Source organism: Thamnophis elegans, chromosome 2 (genome assembly GCF_009769535.1).
Source record: "Thamnophis elegans isolate rThaEle1 chromosome 2, rThaEle1.pri, whole genome shotgun sequence".
NCBI classification, from domain to species: domain Eukaryota; kingdom Metazoa; phylum Chordata; class Lepidosauria; order Squamata; family Colubridae; genus Thamnophis; species Thamnophis elegans.
The window spans coordinates 27225772-27246241 of NC_045542.1; the positions used below are offsets into that span (position 1 = coordinate 27225772).

Genomic DNA, 20470 nt, shown 5'->3' on the forward strand with positions numbered 1-20470 from the left:
GGTGAGGAAAGGGAATGGCCAAAACTCGAGATTTTACCATAGGGAATTGGCACTACCACCAAGTGATTGGATTGCAAAAGGAAACTTTTTTAAAAAGAAATATCTGGAAACTCCACTATGCAATTGATAATTTTTAATTAAGGACTGATGGATTCTTATATAAGATTACTTAACCATGAAAGAGAAGTATTAGTATATCAAAGAGAAAAACAGCTCTGTCTACCTCCTAAGGCAGACACATTCTGGAATATTGCCATGTTAAATCAGTCTTGATTATCTGTCCATGCTTCATTGACTTCTTTTTCTTTTGATTGGATGTCCTATTCTCTGCAGGTTCTTAAGCCATCATGTAGCAAATGCTATCTTTCTCTTCTGTTGTATTTTTTTAAATGTAAGGCTTGTTTCCGCCCTTAGGTCTGCCCTCAGACAGCAGAACCTGTATGGGATGAAGCTTTCTCCTTCCTTATCAAGAGGCCCCATGGAGAATCTTTAGAGTTGCAGGTAGGTGTCCTGGGCACTTTTCCCCCCAAAATATTCTCTTCTGCTTCACCATCCACATGTTCCAAACCAAAACAATGGGACTCCACTTACTTGATTATCCTACTGAAGACAACTTTTGGGTCCCTTGAAGTGGTGGGATTCGAATAATTTAAGAACCGGTTCTCTGCCCTCATGATTTCTTCCAACAACCAGTTCACCAAACTGCTCAGAAACTTAACAATCGGTTCTCCCGAAGGGGTGCGAATTGGCTGAATCCCACCACTGGTCCCTTGATTTGATAGTGGTAATTGAAACTTCAAACGTGGAAACCAAGCTGTTGAAGCAATGTGATTGTGGCATTCCACCTGCCACAACAATAGGTGGACTGGTCTGAATATACTTCTGTTATAGGTGGGAGAATAATTTATTTTAGAGTGCTGTAGAAAAACTAAGGTGACTCAGTGGCTAAGACGCTGAGCTTGTCGATCAGAAAGGTTGGCAGTTTGGCGGTTCGAATCCCTAGCGTGTGTAACCGAGTGAGCTCCCATTACTTGTCCTAGCTTCTGCCAACCTAGCAGTTTGAAAGTATGTAAAAATGCAAGTAGAAAAAGAGGAGCCACCTTTGGTGGGAAGGTAACAGCGTTCCCTATGCCTTCGGCATTTAGTCATGCTGACCACATGACCACAGAGACGTCTTCGGACAGCACTGGCTCTTCGGCTTTGAAACAGAGATGAGCACCACCCCCTAGAATCAGGAACAACTATCATGTATGTGTGAGGGGAACCTTTTCCTTTAGAAACTGAATGGCTAAAGTTGAGGTAGCATGTGGTTCATTTATATGCATTTTGAAGAAATGCAAAAAGTGATATGCAGCTCTGCCATCCTTTATGGTGCTTGGGAAGGCTATAGTGCATAATAGTTTAGGTTTACAAGGCTTTCATTGAATTCCCTAGAGTGGGAAGCTTGCTGAAGGGAAACAGAATTGACTCATATGTTTACCCTTGAGCCAAAAACCTCAAAACAAGTTCTTTTGCTGCAAAGAATCTTTAAATTGGGAGAGGAGACTGTCTTCACGACCACGTTTCTCTTCCCACAGGGTCTTTTAAGAGGCAAGGAGAATAATCTCTTTGCAGCTTAAAGGAAAGGGAATGGAGACTCAATTGTATCTACTCAGAAGCTATGCTCCTTATCTTACAAGGAGGACACCCTCTTTCCAACTCAAAAGCCTGGAAGCTAAGAGAGGATTCCTTCTTGGATGCAAACCTTCTGCCACTCTGCTCCACAGCTGTATGGGTAGACCAGATCTGGGCGCTCTACAGCCTGTGGGTCACATCTGATCCTTCAGCTGTCCCTTTCTGGCCCACGGCATTGGTGGGAGTAGGGCAGCGTCTCTCCACAGTAGTCCCAATTTTTCACGGGGCTCCTTGGGAAAATTAATTGTCCACCTGGTACAGGCGGTTGCCATCTGTTTTTATTATTTCTACTTCACAGATCAAGGATGATGGGCATAACCTGGGTATGCTGTCGCTCCCACTGTCACAACTGCTAGCTGCAGAAGAGCTCATCCTAGACCACTGGTTCCCACTCAGCAACTCTGGTCCTGCTAGCCAGATTTTGATGCGAGTACAGCTTGGGGTAAGTGGTTGTGATGGTGTGCGGGAATGGCCTTGGGAGGCAGGAGGAAGACCCGCAGCCATGGCAATGGTTTGATAAGAGACAATTCAGTCTGCATATGGGATGAGAGTGTGAGAAATGTTTAGAAAGGACCTTTTTTAGTTTTCCAGAAACTAAAAGAGAGGAGGGCGTAAATGCTTTGAGTCTTGCAAGATTTTGTTAAATGTTAACCATATATTTAACCATGGTGGCGCAGTGATTAAAATGGAGTACTGCAGGCTAACTCACTACTCACTGCCAGGAGTTCAATCCTAACCAGTTCAAGGTTGACTCAGCCTTCCATCCCTCCAAAGTCGGTAAAATGAGGACCCAGATTGTTGGGGCAAAATGCTGACTCTGTAAACCGCTTAGAGAGGGCTGTAGAGCGCTATGAAGTGGGACATAAGTCTAAGTTTTATTGCTAAGTGTTACGATAATGATAATGCTCCAATTGTACTTCTTGTCTGGGCTTCCTCAAAGATTTAAGAGGGGGGTTGCGGGGAGAAGCCAGTCTGGACTATGGCAGAGCAGGCTCTAAGCGCCTTGCTCTCAATTCCACAGCTTCTGATTTCTCAGCACTCGGGGGTGGAGGCTTTCCATGCTGCAGCAGGGGATGAATATGAGGAGAATTCCCAGAAGGGGTCAGAGACTGAGCTGTACATCAGAGAGGATGGAGACTCTGGCTCCTTGCAAGAGCTGCGCCAGCGGATCCCCCACGCCAACAGGTAAGGAGGACTCCTTGCCTAGAATACAGAATCCTTGCAGGTGGGGGAGACTATTCCACTTTGGGTTGAGTGCTCTACGGTCTCGTCTTGCACAAAGCCAAGTATCCTGGATCTGAAGAAATGCTCTTCTTCTCTCAAGATAATTTCTCGAGAGTCTGCTGTGCTAGTCCGCTGCATTTCCAAATAAATGAAGCATACGCTACTCTGGGTTACCATCCAGTTCATGAGATGCTAATAACGGCAGGACACCAGTAAAATGTGTGAGTGTGCGCGTGCACACATATATTCCCTGGCTTTGTAAGAAATTGACAGCCCCTAAGCAAAAGGTTGCACAAAGTCCCTTCTTGAACGCACGCACACACATGCGCGTGCATCTACACAAAATATACTTGGCTTCTCCCCACAATCACAGCATGGTGGTGCTGTGGTTAGAATGCAATATGGCAGGCTAATTCTGCAAATTGCCAGCAATTCGATTCACATCTGCTCTAGGTTGACTCAGCCTTCCATCCTTGGTAAAATGAGGACCCAGATTGTTGGGAGCGAAATGCTGACTCTGTAAACTGCTTAGAGGACCTTCCTTAGTTTTCCAGAAACTAAAAAGAGAGGAGGGCTTTGAGCCTAGCAAGATTCTGTGAAATGCTAACCATACATTTAACCATGGTGGTGTAGCACAGTGGCTCCCAAACTTGGCAACTTTAAGACTTGTGGACTTCAACTCCCAGAGTTCTCCAGCCAGAAGAGCTAGCTGGAGAATTCTGGGAGTTGAAGTCCACAAGTCTTAAAGTTGCCAAGTTTGGGAACCACTGGTGTAGCGGTTACAATGCAGTATTGCAGGCTAACTCACTACTCACTGCCAAGAGTTCGATCCTAACCGGCTCAAGGTTGACTCAGCCTTCCATCCTTCCAAGGTTGGTGAAATGAGGACCCAGATTGTTGGGGGCAATAGGCTGAATCCGTAAACCGCTTAGAGAGGGCTGCAAAGCACTGTGAAGTGGTATATGTCTATGTGCTACTGCTATTGCTATTTCTACTGTAAGAAATCGACAGCTTATTCTTTGAGATTCTTCTGGTTACTACCTAGAGACTATAGTACTATGTAAAAGTTGTAAATAAATAAATAAATACATTTTATTACTTAAAAAAAATCAACAGTCCCTAAGCAAGAGGTGGGATGCGGTGGCTCAATGGCTAAGATGCTGAGCTCGCCGATTAGAAATGTCAGCAGTTAAGCAGTTCGAATCCCTAGTGCCGCATAACAGAGGGAGCTCTTGTTACTTCTCCCAGCTTCTGCCAACCTAGCAGTTCAAAAGCATGTAAAAATGCAAGTAAAAAAATAGGGACCACCTTTGGTGGAAAGGTAACAGTGTTCCGTGGTCCTTTGGCATTTAGTCATGCCGGCCACATGACCACGGAGACGTCTTCGGACAGCGCTGGTTCTTCAGCTTTGAAACGGAGATGAGCACTGCCCCCTAGAGTCGGGAACGACTAGCACATATGTGTGAGGGGAACCTTTACCTTTAAGCAAGAAGTTGGTTTGTGTGGTTCCCTGAGTATCTGTAGATGGACCTGTTACCCATTCTTCCTCCGTGCCTGTGAAGCAGCCTTCAGGGGCAAAAGGGCTGCCCTCTGGTCGAATCAATGCTCAGTGTGATAGCCTGAAAATGTAATTCCTTCCTTGAAATTCTATTTTCCCCCCTTTTCACCTGATTTTTAGTCCTAAATGTCTTTTCACGCCTCTGGCTGCTGTGTTCTCAGAGAAGACCTCTTTGATGCTGTGCCCATCTCCCCCCCCCCCACGGAAAGTCTTTAGCGGGGAGGGGAAATTGAAAGCTGACCTGCGTGACATCCAGTCAGGGTCAACAGAACCTAGGACACAGAAGGCAGTGCACTGTGGGCTTTTGAATAACCTCTTGTTAATGCAGATCGGTTGAGTGGAGCTTTTTACCAGAAAGGGAGAGACAACGCTTGCTGTTTATGTACGTAATAATTTGATGCTTTAAAAAGGTGAGCTCTCTTCTGCTGTTTTGCCTTGCAGCACATTGCTCAGCTGGGCTTTGGGGATTCCAGCAAGTTCACTCCTCCCCTTGCAGTCCTCCGAGTTGCAGAAAACATCCCGGCTTTTGCTTTCAGCTCTCCTCATAGCTGCCTTTCATGGGCCGCCACTGCGACCTGCCACCATTCTCATCGCCGATACAGTTTGCTGCCTCCGTTCCACATTTCTCTTGCCACGTGGAGAACAAACCCTCCTCCCTTTACGTCCCCCCCCCCCCACCATTCTATTGGTTCCAATCTTTCAAATGGCATCTTCCCGTCCATCTCTCCGTTGCCCTCAGTGTTCCTTATGGTTGCATTATGTTTCTCAAGCTGCATGTGCTACTAAGGGGTGTAATAATAATACTGCCCCTTTTCCTCACACCAGACTCAGGTCATCTTCTTTTGTTTTTAGTTTCTGTAACATTGCTCTGCCCTTCTGTCTCTCTGCCCTGCAGTAATTTGGAGCTAGCAGACACGCCTCTGGGACAGCTGCACATGACTGTCTGGTACAACATGGATGCAAGGAAACTTATCGTGATCATACATGCCTGCAGGTAACAACCATAGCATGGGTTTGTCGGAGGAAAGGAGAAACAAAAAGTGGATTTGGTACAAACCCCCAGAATGATTACTTAGATTTTTCCCCCTATAGCTAAAGAAGATGGAGAACATTCTGAACCATCATTTTGGATGACGTTTCCCCATAATTGCAGGCAATGTTTGCTCTGTTTTGATCACTGCCTTTGGGGTATCTAATTGTGGAGATTCTCAGTCATCCAGGTCATAGTTGTCTCAAAGGTGCTTTTTCAAAAAGCAGCTAGGCTGTTTTTTTTTTTCCCTTGAGGAAAAGGAAAAAGAACAAAACCTTTTGCTTCTGCCATGGTGTCGCAGTGGTTAGAGTGCAGTACTGCAGGCTACTTCTGCTGACTGCTGATTGGCAGCAGTTCGGCAATTCGAATCTCACCAGGCTCAAGGTTGACTCAGCCGTCCATCCTTCTGGGGTGGGTAAAATGAGGACCCAGATTGTTGGGGTCAATAGGCTGACTCTGTAAACCGCTTAGAGGGGGCTGTAAAAGCACTGTGAAGCGGTATGTAAGTCTAAGTGCATTTGCTAAACCAGAAGCCTAGAACCTTTCCAGCTTGGTGGACTAGAGAAAACAGAGTGTCGGGGAGGGAGGGGAATGGTTTTGTGCACGTGCCTCTTTCACAAATACATCTTCGCACGTGCTCACCCACCATTTCTGCGGCCCAGTTTCTGAACGGGCTGCAGCCCCTTGTTCTAAACCTTTTAGATAGATTACTTGCTTTTTAAAGAGCCATTTCTTTTGACCACATTCCAGAAACCTCAAGTCAAACGGCAGGGATGCTCCTGATCCTTATGTCTCTTTGATCCTGCTGCCGGACAAATCTCGTGTCACCAAGAAAAAGACTACTGTACGGAAGAAAACTCTGAATCCTGAGTTCAATGAGAAGTAAGGGAGAAATCAGCAATATGGGAGTAGGGGTATGCTTGAAAAGGTCACCTTTGATACCGGAAAGAATACATAGTAGGGATCTGGGAACCTCACTGACATAAACCGATCCTTACGATCCATTTGCCGATTTTTAATTAGGGCAACATTTGCTATTCCTCGTATTTTTAAAAGTGTTCATACACTGAAGGAGTTAAGCCATGATTGGAGCATGAATTCACATTGAATTAATTCATGCAAAGTAAATGTTACTCTGGGTTTCTGTTCTTCAAGTTACTGATAGAAATTACAGTATTTTTCAGATGATAAGACATGCCGAAGTATAAGACACACCTTAGTTTTTGGGGAGGAAAATAACACACAAAAAAAATCTGCCTCTTCCTACCAGCATCCATGGTATTCATCTGGCTAGCGTCCTGCCAGTGTTTGAGAGAGTTGAGGGCTTTTGGAAACAAACAGTATTTGCTGTGTGAGCAACAAGGAAGACAGCAGGGTGCCAGGGCGTGGCTTGTTCTGCACTAAAGCTGCATGCTGTGCTGATCTGAAACTAAAACTGAAAGTGAAACTTCTTTCCTCTGCTGAACTACCACTTGCAAAATCTGCTTTTAGTGTTGTACATTTATTTAATGTGCTATATTATTCATAAAGAGAAGTTATTGAATCCTGCTAAATCAGTTACTTGTGTGTGCTTTCTGAATGTGATTTCTGCTGCAAATTCATGTCCTTGCAACAAATAGCAAACAGCCAGGTCAGCTTCAGCACATTATTGCAACCTGATTCAGCCTGAACAGCTGATTGGCGGGTGGATCGGCCTCCCGGAATACCCCCAATCAGCTGTTTCAGGCTGCAGGGATTGCCACAAACCATCGCCGCCTCAGTGCCTCACATTTTTGGCTACATTCAGTGTATAAGACACACCCAAAATTTCACCCTCTTTTAGGAGGGGGAGTGCATCTTATATGCTGAAAAATACGGTAGGTGCCATAGTCTAATCAGAATACAGGGAAATGCATACTGATGCAACAATTCTGGTGATTAAAAGGTAAATATTAGAGGTAAATTTTGTAAAATGACCCTGGTGCTTATCCTTTTATTTCATTCATTATACCTCTAAGCCATCCAAAAGGTACCTAGGATCAGTAAGGATTTTTAAAGGCTACGTCAGAAAAGCAATAACTGCTCAATCAATGCATTGGTCTTGTAACAGGTTTGAATGGGATCTCTCTCTGGAAGAAGCTCAGCGGAGGAAGCTGGAGGCCTACGTTAAAAACAGTGTCTCTTTTATGTCCCGAGGAGAGCCAATAGGAAAGGTATGGAACGCAGCCATTGCTGTGCTGGTACCTTTAATAGCAGTGGATCTCCTGCCAGGAGAATTCCAGGCCTGTGATTTTTCTTTCTTTGTTTCTCTTCCAGATACACATTGATCTCTCCCAAAAGGACCTCACCCAAGGTGCTGCCCAGTGGTAAGTATAGGAGAAGAGCAATTAACAAAAGGACCTCTTGAATAAATGCTAACTCAATTGCACTTCTACATCCCTCATGGGATCTAAGATCAGTGACCTGGCAGAAAACTGGTTGTCAGGGCTGCTTCACTTAATAACCAAGAAAGAAACCACTCAACTCCATTTTGCAGAATTAAGAGTACTTTTATTGATTATAAGTAAATAGAAGCTAAGCAAAGCTGGATCTGAGCAAAAGTGCGCACAAGCATTAGATATCAATACATGACCCATTCCCCTCCCCTTGGTAACCCCAGCCCATAGTCCAATCCAATATCTCCACAGCTGTCATGTGGGAGACATCTTCAAAAATCATCATCAGGTTGGTATGCCGGACAGTTGGCCTTGGCGGGAAACTCCTCTCCTTGCCACATGCGCAGTAGATGGTAAGAACAACGCCCAATTAACAGTCCTCCTGTACAGAATATTTCCCACACCCAAATACCATGCCCCCCCCACCCCGTTTCAATGGCAGCCGAAAAGCAAGCAGCAAAACAGAGGCTGACACTGGTCTTGTAAAAGGTGCATGCGGTTTGGGGGTTTTGGTTTCCCCCCTGTGTGTCCTCTTTGAAATGGGCTTCTGGGGAGCAGGGCTGGGTTTTGGGGAGCTCATTTTATTATGCAGAGTATGAACAAACCCCCACCCTAAAACCTACAGTGCTGGAGTTTCACATTCTGTAACAACCCAGCTGGGAAGGCCTTGAGAGTTACATTCTCTAAGCAGCCATCTGTTAAGAGTTGTAAGATTGAAGCAAATGTCTAGTGCCATGATGGCGAACCTAAGGCACACGTGCCAGAGGTGGCGCACAGAGCCCTCTCTGCTGGCACATGCACCGTCACCCCAGGTCAGACCTCTGTGGTGTTTCTTTCGTGAGCTTCTGTTTTCCTGCAAACGACGAAACAGAAGCTCATGAAAGAAAAAGATCTTGCTACACTGCCGGTGTTGAGATGCCGAACCTCCCTCCGGCCAGCTGGTCATTGGGTCTCTGCTGCACATGTGTGCATGTCCGCGCATGCGTGCGCACTTCTCAGTTTGGGCATGCGGGCACGCAGTTTGGGCACTCAGTGTCTAAAAGGTTCGCCATCACTGGTCTAGTAATTCATCCAGGTCATGGCTGTCCCCAAAGGTGCTTTTTTTTTTAAAGCAAGTGGAACTTTCTCAATTTTTCTTGAAGGCATTTCACTTATCATCCAAGGAGCTTCTTCTGTTCTAAGTGGTGGAAAATAGGAAGAATTTATACGCTTTGCAGTCAGCCAATCGTTAACACTCTGAGGGTCCTTTAAGCCACCTGGGGGTTTAATCTATGTCCTCAGGTCTTCCCAATGATCATCAGAATGTTACCAACCAGCTGACTGCAGTATAAGTCCGTTCCATCCCCCACCAGTTAGCTAGAACGGAAGAAGCTTCTTGGGTGAGAAGTGAAATGTCTTCAAGAAAAATCAAGAATCAATTGCTGAAGATTGAAGCAACTGCTAACAATGGGTCCTCCTTTCTCTCCCCCACATCCTCTTGTCTGAGACCTTAATGCTACAGGGGAAGAGATGCTAAGCAGGAGAATCTGGATTAAGCCTGGTGGGAAGACAGGTTCGCTGGGTGTGAAATCTTGCTCTGAAATGGAATTGGAGAGTAGATAGAAAAGTATTTTGTGGATCCTCTATGAAGGATGCCTACGTTAGAGACCTATCCAAAAGGGATTTGGTTATTTCTTTATGGACTCACATCCTGAGCTATTTTCCACACTTGTCCTCTTTCCTCTCTCAACAATTTGATTCCCATCCATTCCATTATGAATGGGGGCACTTTGGATAAAATTGTTTCCCACATGCCAAGGCCAAGCTGGGCATTCTTGTTCCTTCCTAATCTTTGTCAGTCGTGATAAGAATAAATGTTGCGCTGAATCAGAACAAAACTTGTCCAGTCTGGTCTTCCATTCCCATCGTCTGGTGTGTGGGAAGGCCACAAGTGGAACATAAAGCTACTTTTCAGTCCAGCGATTTCAAAGTAACTTTCAGTAGATCTAGCAAATCGGCCACCAGCTAAAACAATACTGAAATTCACATTAAATCTGAATTCTGTGAACAGAGCAAAATAAACTCTGCAACCATCTTCATTCTTTAGCACAATAGCCAGCTGCGGTATCCAAAAACAGGAACTGTCCTGGAACTGCAGAGAAAGCAGCTGAGAAAATGATGGGCAGTTGGCCTACTTATTAACATTCAATAACATTAGATGCTGGTGGCCGTGGTGTCAAGAAGGAAGTGTCAAAAAGTAAAGATGATAGTTGCAGCAGATTGATTGAAGCCCATCCTTTTTGTAAATGTGTCAATGTTACCGTGCCATGAGAGCCAATTTTTTTTTTGACCCTGCTGCAGAAGATGCTGATGGTGGGAGACACCCTCCTTGCTCAGTAGGAAATATTGAAAAAGTAGAGCTATTTTGAGCATCCTTTCCTATAAGAAGGGCAAGAGAAATATAAAATATGGACATATAGTTTCAACTTGGGACGCGGTGGCTCAGTGGCTAAGACGTTGAGCTTGTTGATCAGAAAGGTCGTCAGTTCAGCGATTTGAATCCCTAGCACCGCGTAACAGAGTGAACTCCCGTAATTTGTCCTTGCTTCTGCCAACCTAGCAGTTCGAAAGCACGTAAAAATGCAAGTAGAAAAATAGGAACCACCTTTGGTGGGAAGGTAAGAGCGTTCTGTGCACCTTCGGCATTTAGTCCTGCTGGCCACATGACTACAGAGACGTCTTCGGACAGCACTGGCTCTTTGGCTTTGAAACGGAGATGAGCATCGCCCCCTAGAGTCAGGAACGACTAGCACATATGTACGAGGGGAGCCTTTACCTTATAGTTTCAAGGAAAGGGAGACTAGCTCTGTGGAAAGCAACATCATATATGAAACATCCCTAAGCACCGGGATTCATCTCGCTTCCCTTGCCTCCAACCAAAAAGAGAATAGATCACTAGAGGTAATCTTAGTGTTATGACCATAATGGACCCTGCCCTTTTTTTTTTGTCTTAATGATCGGATAATTCCTTTCGGTGTGGAGTCAGGGCAACTGAATGGAGCAGAGTGTTTACTGGCCTTCCAGTCGCCAATGCAGAGTCCACAGCTATATTTACTCAATGTGCCCAGAGAGAGAAATCTGCCGTTACTTAGGATTGAACTCACAGCCTTCTGATTGTGAGGCGAGAGCTCCACCTCTACGCCACTGCACCACTCATAAAGGAACCTGCCCATCACAGTTATAAATTGTGAAGGTTGTAAAGTGGGACGGTCATGTGATCGACCCTGATTTTACAACCTTTTGTGGTGGTAATGAACTCATCGTTTGCTGTGGGCTGGTTTTGCCAAAACGCAAATAAAATGCAAAATCTTTGCAAAATGCTGTCACATCACCGCTGGTTGCCCCAAGCAGACCTAAATGCAGCCCCAGATGCCGAGCACTCAAAGTGCAGTCATGTGACTGGTGTGTGTGTGTGTATATGTGTGTGTATTTGTCTGTGTTTGTGTGTGTGTGTGACTTCTTCAGAAGTTTGAATCCAGGTCATACGTACCACCCAGGTAGGACTGTTGTAACGTTGAACAGTTGCTAAGTGACAGGTTGTAAGCCGAGGACTGTCTGCATTCCCAAACATAAGACTGTGGGAGAACAAGAAGCAGAAATTCTGCTTTCTCAGGCAACTTGGTTTACAACTTGAGATGGCTTTCTGGGGGATTTTTTTTCCTCCCAAACATCAGAAAAGACTTTGCTTATCTTGCAGGTACGATTTAAAAGATGACAAAAGCAACTCCTAGTCTCCATGGTGCCTCCGCGATCCAAGGACTTGAGTTGGCATGAAGACCTCCCTCCCACCATCACCACCACTGCTGCTGCCATCCTTCACTGCAAGATTCCAGGCTCATCTTCCACTGGATGGGCTTTTTCAGTCTTTTTGCTTTCTTAAGCAATCGTAGAATTGTGTTTCTTAAATCTTCTTTTTCCATGTGAAACCAATAGGGGTAGAGAAATCACCCCTGATTGGATTTTTTTTTTAAGGGAAGATGGACAAAGATTCACATTCTACATTCAGTTTGCCTGCTGCTCTTGGCACTGAAAACCATACGCTGCCTTTCTTGTGACCAAAGAAATGGGCCTTTTTTCATTTTTATTTTTCCTGTTGGGGATGGTGTTCCTTATAGCTGTCTTGCAAGCTGTTGCTTTCAGCAGCTAAAAAGCTCAAGGGCTGAACTGAAGTCACGGCATTAGGTGAAAAGATACAGGGAAGACAACCTGGAGGGGCCACGTATTTCTCCTAGAAGATAATGGGCAAATGACCTCCTTTGAAACAAAGGTTTTCAAATAGGGCCCTGGGTGTCTTCAAAGAGGAGAACAATCAGTTATTTAGAAAGGGAACATAGCAGTGATAAAGGAGATTAGAGTTCTGTCCTAATTCTCCTAGTAAGGGCTCTCAAATGCCATTTTCCGGAACAAGGGAACGAAAAAGTGGAGAAATGCAGTGGCCAAACAATTATTATTTGCAATGTTTATATTTTTCCCACATTGGGGGGAATCCACGCCTGAGCACTGTGCATTTAGCTGATACTCCAAGAGGGAGTATGCCATCCCACCTCTTTGCAAATCCTCATGTACTGGGATAGCAGATGATTATCTCACCATGCCTTTCTTGTTCTTTCTGAATTTTTAAAATCGAAACCCTTTGTGTTTCCTTCTTGGCTTGTCTGCGCAGCCAATCCAAAAAGGGCAGATTGCTTTCTTTATGGATGCCGTTGCTTTAGTCACTGTTTTTAACATGAATGTTGTTTGGTGCCTTCTTGCATTCTGGTCTTCGATCTGGTGTGGAGAGCAAAGCTCTCCAGCTTCACCAAGTTCTAGGACGGTGTGCATGCTGTAGCAAGGAAAACTCTTAATCTGTACTCCAAAACAGATTTACAAAGCCTATCTACCTATATACAATGATATTTGCATGATCTGCATTTTGATGACTTCGAAACTACTTTGCACAGTAAGGAGAAAGATCGGTACAGAAACTGTGAGATGATGCTTCAGGGAGCCACAAAAATCACAAGAAATGAGATGGCCAGAAAAGACTTGTGCTGGTTTCCAAATTATATGGCATGATTTTTTCTTAGCTAGCATGGATAAAAAATTTTCAGATTTGCTACTGGGCTTTCCACATATGTAAAACTAAAGCATTTTAACTTGTTTCCCACCCTCCCACTGATAAATCCCTGCTTGCAAATTTGCAATACTGTGCCATATTACAATGCCACTTTGGCAGCAATGGCAGCTGTGTTGAATTCCTCTTTTAAAAGAAAACCAACTATTTTTATCCCAGTCATCCAACCATTCTCCTCCGGCGGGGAAAACGTGTGTGCAGCCTGCTCCTGGCATGACTTAGCAGCTGCATTGAGGTTGGTTTTATGGAAGTTTGTTTTTTGTTATGAAAAGGAACATAACTGCGTGTTATGTTCTAGATGGTTTTTAAAGATCATGCTCGTAGCCCTTGGAAGCCAAATCCCAGTAAGATGCCTGATAGTAGAAGTTGAATTCTTCTCCTGTCCTGGGTCTTACAATGTGGCGCTGGGGGGTGGATCTGGAAAGCAAGAAAAAGTGGACATCTCCTTGGCTCTGCTACCTTGATGTTCCACAGTCTGTTCCACTGAGCAGATTCTCTCCCGATTACACTCACACACACACACTCCATCAAATTCCCAATCGCTCTCCGTGCATTTCTTCTATTCATACACCGTTGCCTCTCATCTCTCTCAAAAAAAAAAAAAAAACACCTTAGACCGCTCTTTGTAATTTATAAATAGATTTTTTTAAATTGCTTATATCTCTTTGTACAATCATAGCGAATGTATCAGACACAACAAATACGCCTCTCCATTGGATCTGGTGGTGCTGCCCCCCCCCCTCCCCAGGTTTGCTGCCAGAGTCTGTCCGTTGGGGGTTGAATCGCCCACTGCCTTCCATGCCAAATCAAGCTTGCTGTCTTCTTCAGGCAGGCTTTACCATGCAAGCGTGTTGCTGGTTCTTTGTGCCTCTCATTAGCCACTGCTGTAATTTGTTGTAGCAAATAAACAAAGAGGAAAAACACAATTGTGCTTCATAAGGCTTTATTTAACACCCTCTGCCCAGTGGTGGGTTTCAAAAATTGTTCGAACCTACTCTGTGGGTGTGGCCTCCTTTGTGGGAGTGGCTTGCCGCCCATGTGACCGGTTGGGAGTGGCTTGCCACCCATGTGACCGGATATGAAGATGCCGACGACACTTGTCAGAACCACCTTAAATTGCCTCACACACAGCACTAGCATGCATAAGAATATGATGTAAACTTGTTTTTTAAAAGGCATCTTTGGTTTGCATTAAAACAACTTCAACACACGCAATGTTCTGATTGCACCACAAACGCAGTAGTCATCCTTACCTTTCACAGAGGCACTGAGTTTTATAAATATGAGCATGATAGTGTAGAATAATCATATCCAAGGACCCAGTGGTGGGTTTCAAAAAATTTTGGAACCTCTTCTGTAGGTGTGGCCTGCTTTCCGGGTCCACTAGTGGAACCTCTTCTAACCAGTTCGGTAGATTTGACGAACCGGTTCTACCGAATAGGTGCAAACTGGTAGGAACCCACCTCTGCCTCTTCCCCAAAGGGGTGGAGAGAAGGAAGATGAAGATTGAAGGCGTCATTTTGAGCCTTTCAACTTTCATTTGAATTGTTGCCTCATGTTTGGGTAATGTGGTTCAAAGAAGGCAAAATACATTGACAGGTATTTTCATCTAATGGTTGGGTTGCTTCCTGCACTTTATGATGTGGGTGAAGAAGCCGGGTGATGGTCCAGCTTTGGGCTATGAGGCAATTTACCTCATAGGTAATATTTTAGTGTCAGTGACTGCAGCTTATGTGCCCAGCAGACTAATTGCCTTATGTTGGATTAATTACAGTCATCACTGATTACCATTCCTAATGCTTTTTTAAAATGGACACAAAAGCACACCTTTCTACTATAAAAAGGCCTTGATACAAGGCCCAATATCTGCATAATGGCACACAATTGCCTTCTCTCTTACTGCCACCACAGGCGGAGGTTATTCAAGGAACAGTTGAAACCTGAACGTGACATTGTTAGATATTGTTAGAGAGCTTAAAGCTACTCTTATTGCCATTGCTCTTGCTACCCAACCCCACTGTATAAGCTTTTTTTAAAAAATCTACAGAAAAATATTTATTGGAAAAGCTGTTACTGTGAGAAGTCTGTCTATGACTGACATGTGCCAATTGTTCCATTTTATTGCAGAGCAATAAGATAGTGCTAGTCTGAAAAAAAAGATAAAATGAGTACTACATTTTTTTTAAAATGGCTATTGAGCTATGCCCTTATTTCATTAATAAGGAAAGATGGCATTAAAATCATTTATTTATATTTGCATTGATGAAAACCCATTCTGAACTTCTTATATCAGAATGTTGAGATATGGACGACATTATTTAATAAATTACTATGTTGTGGTACCCCCCCCCCCACTTTGATCTAAAATTAGGAAATTTAAATAACAATGTGTGAAATTTGTGGGAACTGAATTCTAGAAGGAACACATTTTACTATTTAAAATTCTTACCACCCTACATCAGCTCTACCCAATTACCTCCTTAGTGAAAAGTTTGTCTTATCTGACTAGTGTTGGACAACAAGATTTTGCTTTTTAAACACCTGGGTATATCTTGCAGATTTTTGGCTGCTAATCACAAAAATAACCTGTAGTTTAAACTATCATGGACAGTTTTTATAGAAATCTTCAGTCTTTATACAATGGCAGTGTACACCCTTCAGTATCCGTTGGCTATGTGCACACATGAAAGAAACTTACGAAAACATAGAACTGTTGTTGAAGCACATTCAGTACACCAAATACAACTGGATTATCTGTGGAGCAACTGGAATCCACTCATGCTGGCTGACTGATGTTGGATACTGCAGTGAGTTGTATTAGGGATCAAGTACAAAAATCAGCAGTAAAATATTTGGTTCTACCACAAAACCGCGGACAACAAAATCGTGGTCGACGAAAGCGCGTATATGACGTCATCACAGCGCGACGAAAAAGATCGAAAAATGTAAAAATAAAGCTAAAACCTTCCCCTAACCCCCCCAAACCTAACCCTAAACCTAACCCTTAACCTAACCCTAAACCTAACCCTAAACCTAACCCTTAACGTAACGAAAAACCTAACGCTAACCCTTAACCTAACGCTAAACGTAACGCTAACGCTCTAACCCTAACCCTTAACCTAACCCTAACCCTTAACCTAATCCTTACCTTTATGTGAATCGGCTTGCTGTAATTTAATTTTTATTTCAATTTTTCGATCTTTTTCGTCGCGTTGTGATGATGTCACATACGCGATTTCGTCGACCGCGCTTTTGTGGAACGCGCTTTTGACGGGTCACGAAATATTTTTGGCCCTGTTGAATTCATTAAATACCTTCTAGTCATTAAAAATTCTATATTTCTCAATATTCCCACATGATACAGTCGTTCTGAAATTGTATTTGTGTTCAGTTGGAAGAGGGCTATTATCATCGCTGAAAATTGTGGAAAAAATTATTGTCCATCAGAAACTGCATGGCACACATTTCACTTCCTGAGATTGCCTGTTCACTTTCCCTGCTTGTTAATCTTACTCATTAGTCATTTTGATACATTAATGCTCAGTTCATTGCATGAAACTTGAGTACATGAGAGCTTATGACATTCACATCTTTCATCTCTCATTACTCTGAAAACATCAGCATTCATTCCCTACCTATCCCAACATAAAGGAAATGCCTGAATGTATTTGACAGAGTTTAAAGTAGTGTAATTTCTCTTGAGAATAATATGTGTATGGCTTAGTTAACTGGAACTGCTGCAATTTCTTTGATGGGTACAGATAATGCATGCATTTTGTTCTGTGGCTGGCATGATGTCAAAGCAGGTGACTTAATTCCTATTCTGTAAGTAAAGAGAACATGCCCTTTAACAGGAGGTGCCATCTTTCCACCCACCCACCCCACAACTTCTATTTAATAAGAACCTTGCCAGAATAATCCCCACCCCTTTCCATGTCTACCCTGAAGGTCATTTTCTCCCAAACTGGCATCCCAACACTTAGCTAGCTTGGTATCAGTACTTGGAAGCAAGTTAAGCTTCTAGTTTTGAGATCCAACCTTGAGTTCTGACCTTGAGTTCTCTGCATCTCTTCTTACTGATGGTAGACCTCGCAAATAGAATAAACTCAAGAAGAATCTGCAACCTTTCTGCAACATGGCATCTAGATAATAGGAGTCGGTGTTGTTGTTGCTTACTTATCAAGGGTAAGACTTAGAACCAGTGGTGGGATTCAAACATTTTTACTACCAGTTCTGTGGACGTGGCTCTGTGGGTTTGGTGGGCATGGCAGGGGAAGGATACTGCAAAATCCCCATTTCCTACCCACTCCAGGGGAAGGATACTGTAAAATCTCCATTCCCTCCCCATTCCAGGGGAAGGATACTGCAAAATCCCCATTTCCTCCCCACTCTAGGGGAGGGATACTATAAAATCTCCATTCCCTCCCCATTCCAGGGGAAGGATACTGCAAAATCCCCATTTCCTCCTGATCAGCTAGGACTCAGGAGACAGAATAGATAAGGGCAGGGCCAGTAAGAGGTGATATTTACCGGTTCTCCGAACTACTCAAAATTTCCACTACCAGTTCTCCAGAACTAGTCAGAACTTGCTGAATACCATCTCTGCTTAGAACCATTCATTTATGATTCAGAGTTACAATAGTAGTGAAAAAGTGACCTCTGGACGTCCTCACACTTACAACCATTGCAGTATCCGCAGAATCATACAATTAAAATTCAGATAGCAATAGCACTTAGACTTATATACTGGTCCATAGTGATTTACGGCACTCTGAACAGTTTACAGAGTCAGCATATTGCCCACAACAAGCTAGATCCTCATTTCAACCTCGAAAGGACGGAAGGCTGAGTCAACCTTGAGCTGTCAGGATCGAATTCCTGGCTATGAGCAGAGTTAGCCTACAGAACTACATTCTAATCATTAAGCCACCAGGGCTCAGATGCTTTGCAGCTGCCATGTTTTTAAGATGGCTGCTGTGTCCCAGACGCACATGATTTCTATTTGCAACCTTTTCAGCTGGTTTCCAGCAAGCAAAGTCAATGGGAAAAGCCAGATTTGCTTAACAACAATGGCCAAAAAAAGGCTTTAAAACTGGGCACAACTGACCACTTTGCTTAGCAACAGAAATTCTGGTACCAATGGTGGTCATAATGATGACCTGCACAGGATTTGCTTGCATTAATAGTACCTAGGTGAATATATAATCCCTGCAATAACTGGCAGGTTGCATGCATAAATAGAGAGCTGTTAGTTTTCCAGATGTTGCTTTATTGCAACACAACCAATTCAGTCATCCTAACCAAGGATGAGGGATGCTATGAACAGCAGCTCAGTGACATCCAGGGGTGGGTTTCAAATTTTTTTACTACCAATTATGTGGGTGTGGCATGTGACTGAGTGGGCATGGCTAATTTGACATCATGCATGCCCACGCCCACTCAGTGACATGCCCCACCCCACCCAGCCATGCCCACCGAACAGGTGAAAATTTCTGTTTTGCCAGCTGGGAGGCTGGCAAAGAAGCCTTGCTTTCCCCGCCACTCTCGGAGGAAAGAGGCAGGGATGCCAGCCCAGGGCTCACTTCCCTTACCTCTTGCCACTGCTGCCCCTGCTGGATGGAGCATTGGAGGCCAGGCCGGTTCTGGCCACCCGCCCACCAGCTTGCCGCTTTTCCAGCTGGCCACCCAGTTGATCAGGTGGGGCCCGGGTTGCAGCTGGCAGGGAGGGGGGGGGCTAGGCTAGCACAAATGCTGCTTACCTATGTGTAGGCAGGAGGAGGCAGTTCTGTGGATTCACGTGACGAGCGTCGAAGTAGGCCAGTTCAGGGGTGTGGCCAGCCATCCATCACTACTGGTTTGGCAACCCAGGCTCAATTTCTACTACCGGTTCGCCTGAACTTGTCTGAACCGGGAGCAAACCACCTCTGGCTAAGTCCCTGTGTAGGATGTATCACATTGAGGAAAGGGGCAATGTTCAGGAATTGACTTATTTGTGGTTTCTAGTACATCTGCTGGGAGGCATGATGGAGGTTGCCTTCCCCAGTTGCAAAACAGTATCTGAGATGCAGCAGGTTACCTTATGCTGCTGCCAGATGTATCTGTAAAAGGAAATAGTCACCAGTCACTTTTCTGCTGTCTTTCATCAGACTGACAGATGTTGGCATCGCTTTCTCCCTCACCTGTCAAATGCTGCCAAGAATCCATGGAAGTCCGTAACAAATTAATAATACGTTTATTTTAAAAAGCAAAGCTGAGAGATGTCAGCACAGGCCTAAAACTTCTTTAATAAGCATTGTAATAGAAAGCAGTAGAGAATGTGGAAGAGGCTCTTCTGATAGGGCAAGTGGAGTGATCCATTAAATCCTCCTCCTAGCTCTCAGCTGTCCAGTCTTGTTAGCTTAGATGGCTGAGTGATGTGTTTGGAGCAGACATCTGAACACCGCAAAAGGATTCATTAGCGATTCCTTGTGACTGGGACCTAGAGCAGGCAAATTCATGGCTTCATTTAACCTCGTGGTGAGTAACCTGTGACTACGGCTGCAGGTCCATTTTGACAGTCCTTGGGATCCATTCCAACTATGATGGCTGAAAACCTACAGCAAAGTTGCCCAGCAATGGACCAGGGGTGGCTTTCAGCTGGCATTACTGCCGCTTCACATGCACATGTGCAGTTCATGCGCAGAACTTTAAAAAAAACAAAGATGGTGAAGGCGAACTAGGGAACCAGTTTGGGGGCTTGGCCAGCCTGGGTCACTGCCGGTTCAGCAACCCACGCCAGCATACCAATACCGGTTTGGCTGAACTGGGCCTAACCAGTAGGAACCCACCTCTGCACTGGATCACTAAAGTCCTAATTGAAAAACAATCAAGTTACCAACAGCAGCTTCTGCTATAGAGAAGTCTTTAAAAAAAACTTATTAGGGAAGGAAGCCCATAAGGCTTGCATAATGTACCTAACAAAATTCATCTGCTGCCTACTCATTTTCTGCCTATTAACCATCTGAATTCACTATCACATTAACCCAGCTTTCCCCAATCTCACATCTTCCAATTATACTTAGAATGCCGTTTATATAAACCCAAGTTAGCCTAACATTCAGTATCTTGAAGATGCGGAAACTGGAAAGGCTAACATTATTGGGGGGGGAGGGGGAACCCTGCAGATGGAACCCCGCCAGGCAGTGGTGGGTTTCCATTTTTTTTACTACCGGTTCACTCGTGTGCGTGCAACGCTTCTGCACATGCGCAGAAGCATCCGGGCAGGTGTGTGGAGCCTCCCATCACTACCACTACCAGTTCGCCCGATCTGGGCCAAGCAATTTACCTCTGCCCATAGGTCAGCCTACTTTGGGCCACAGAGTATAATTGACCTAGGAGCAATGTGACCCCTTTCCTGAAGTGAGGATGGACCCAGAAGG

The 20470-nt window shown here is 44.4% G+C and overlaps 1 protein-coding gene across 1 annotated transcript in view; it reads left to right on the forward strand.

Moving 5' to 3' along the window:
• Positions 1-13978, forward strand: part of ESYT1 (extended synaptotagmin 1) — a 78891-nt gene extending 64913 nt beyond the window's left edge. The window contains exons 24-31 of the mRNA XM_032210678.1: positions 415-501; positions 1973-2116; positions 2696-2859; positions 5352-5450; positions 6237-6368; positions 7576-7678; positions 7782-7831; positions 11637-13978. Of these exons, the coding sequence (XP_032066569.1) occupies positions 415-501; positions 1973-2116; positions 2696-2859; positions 5352-5450; positions 6237-6368; positions 7576-7678; positions 7782-7831; positions 11637-11670 (813 nt within the window). The 3' untranslated portion in view covers positions 11671-13978. The remainder of the gene's footprint in view (positions 1-414; positions 502-1972; positions 2117-2695; positions 2860-5351; positions 5451-6236; positions 6369-7575; positions 7679-7781; positions 7832-11636) is intronic.
• The last annotated feature ends 6492 nt before the right edge of the window (positions 13979-20470 follow it).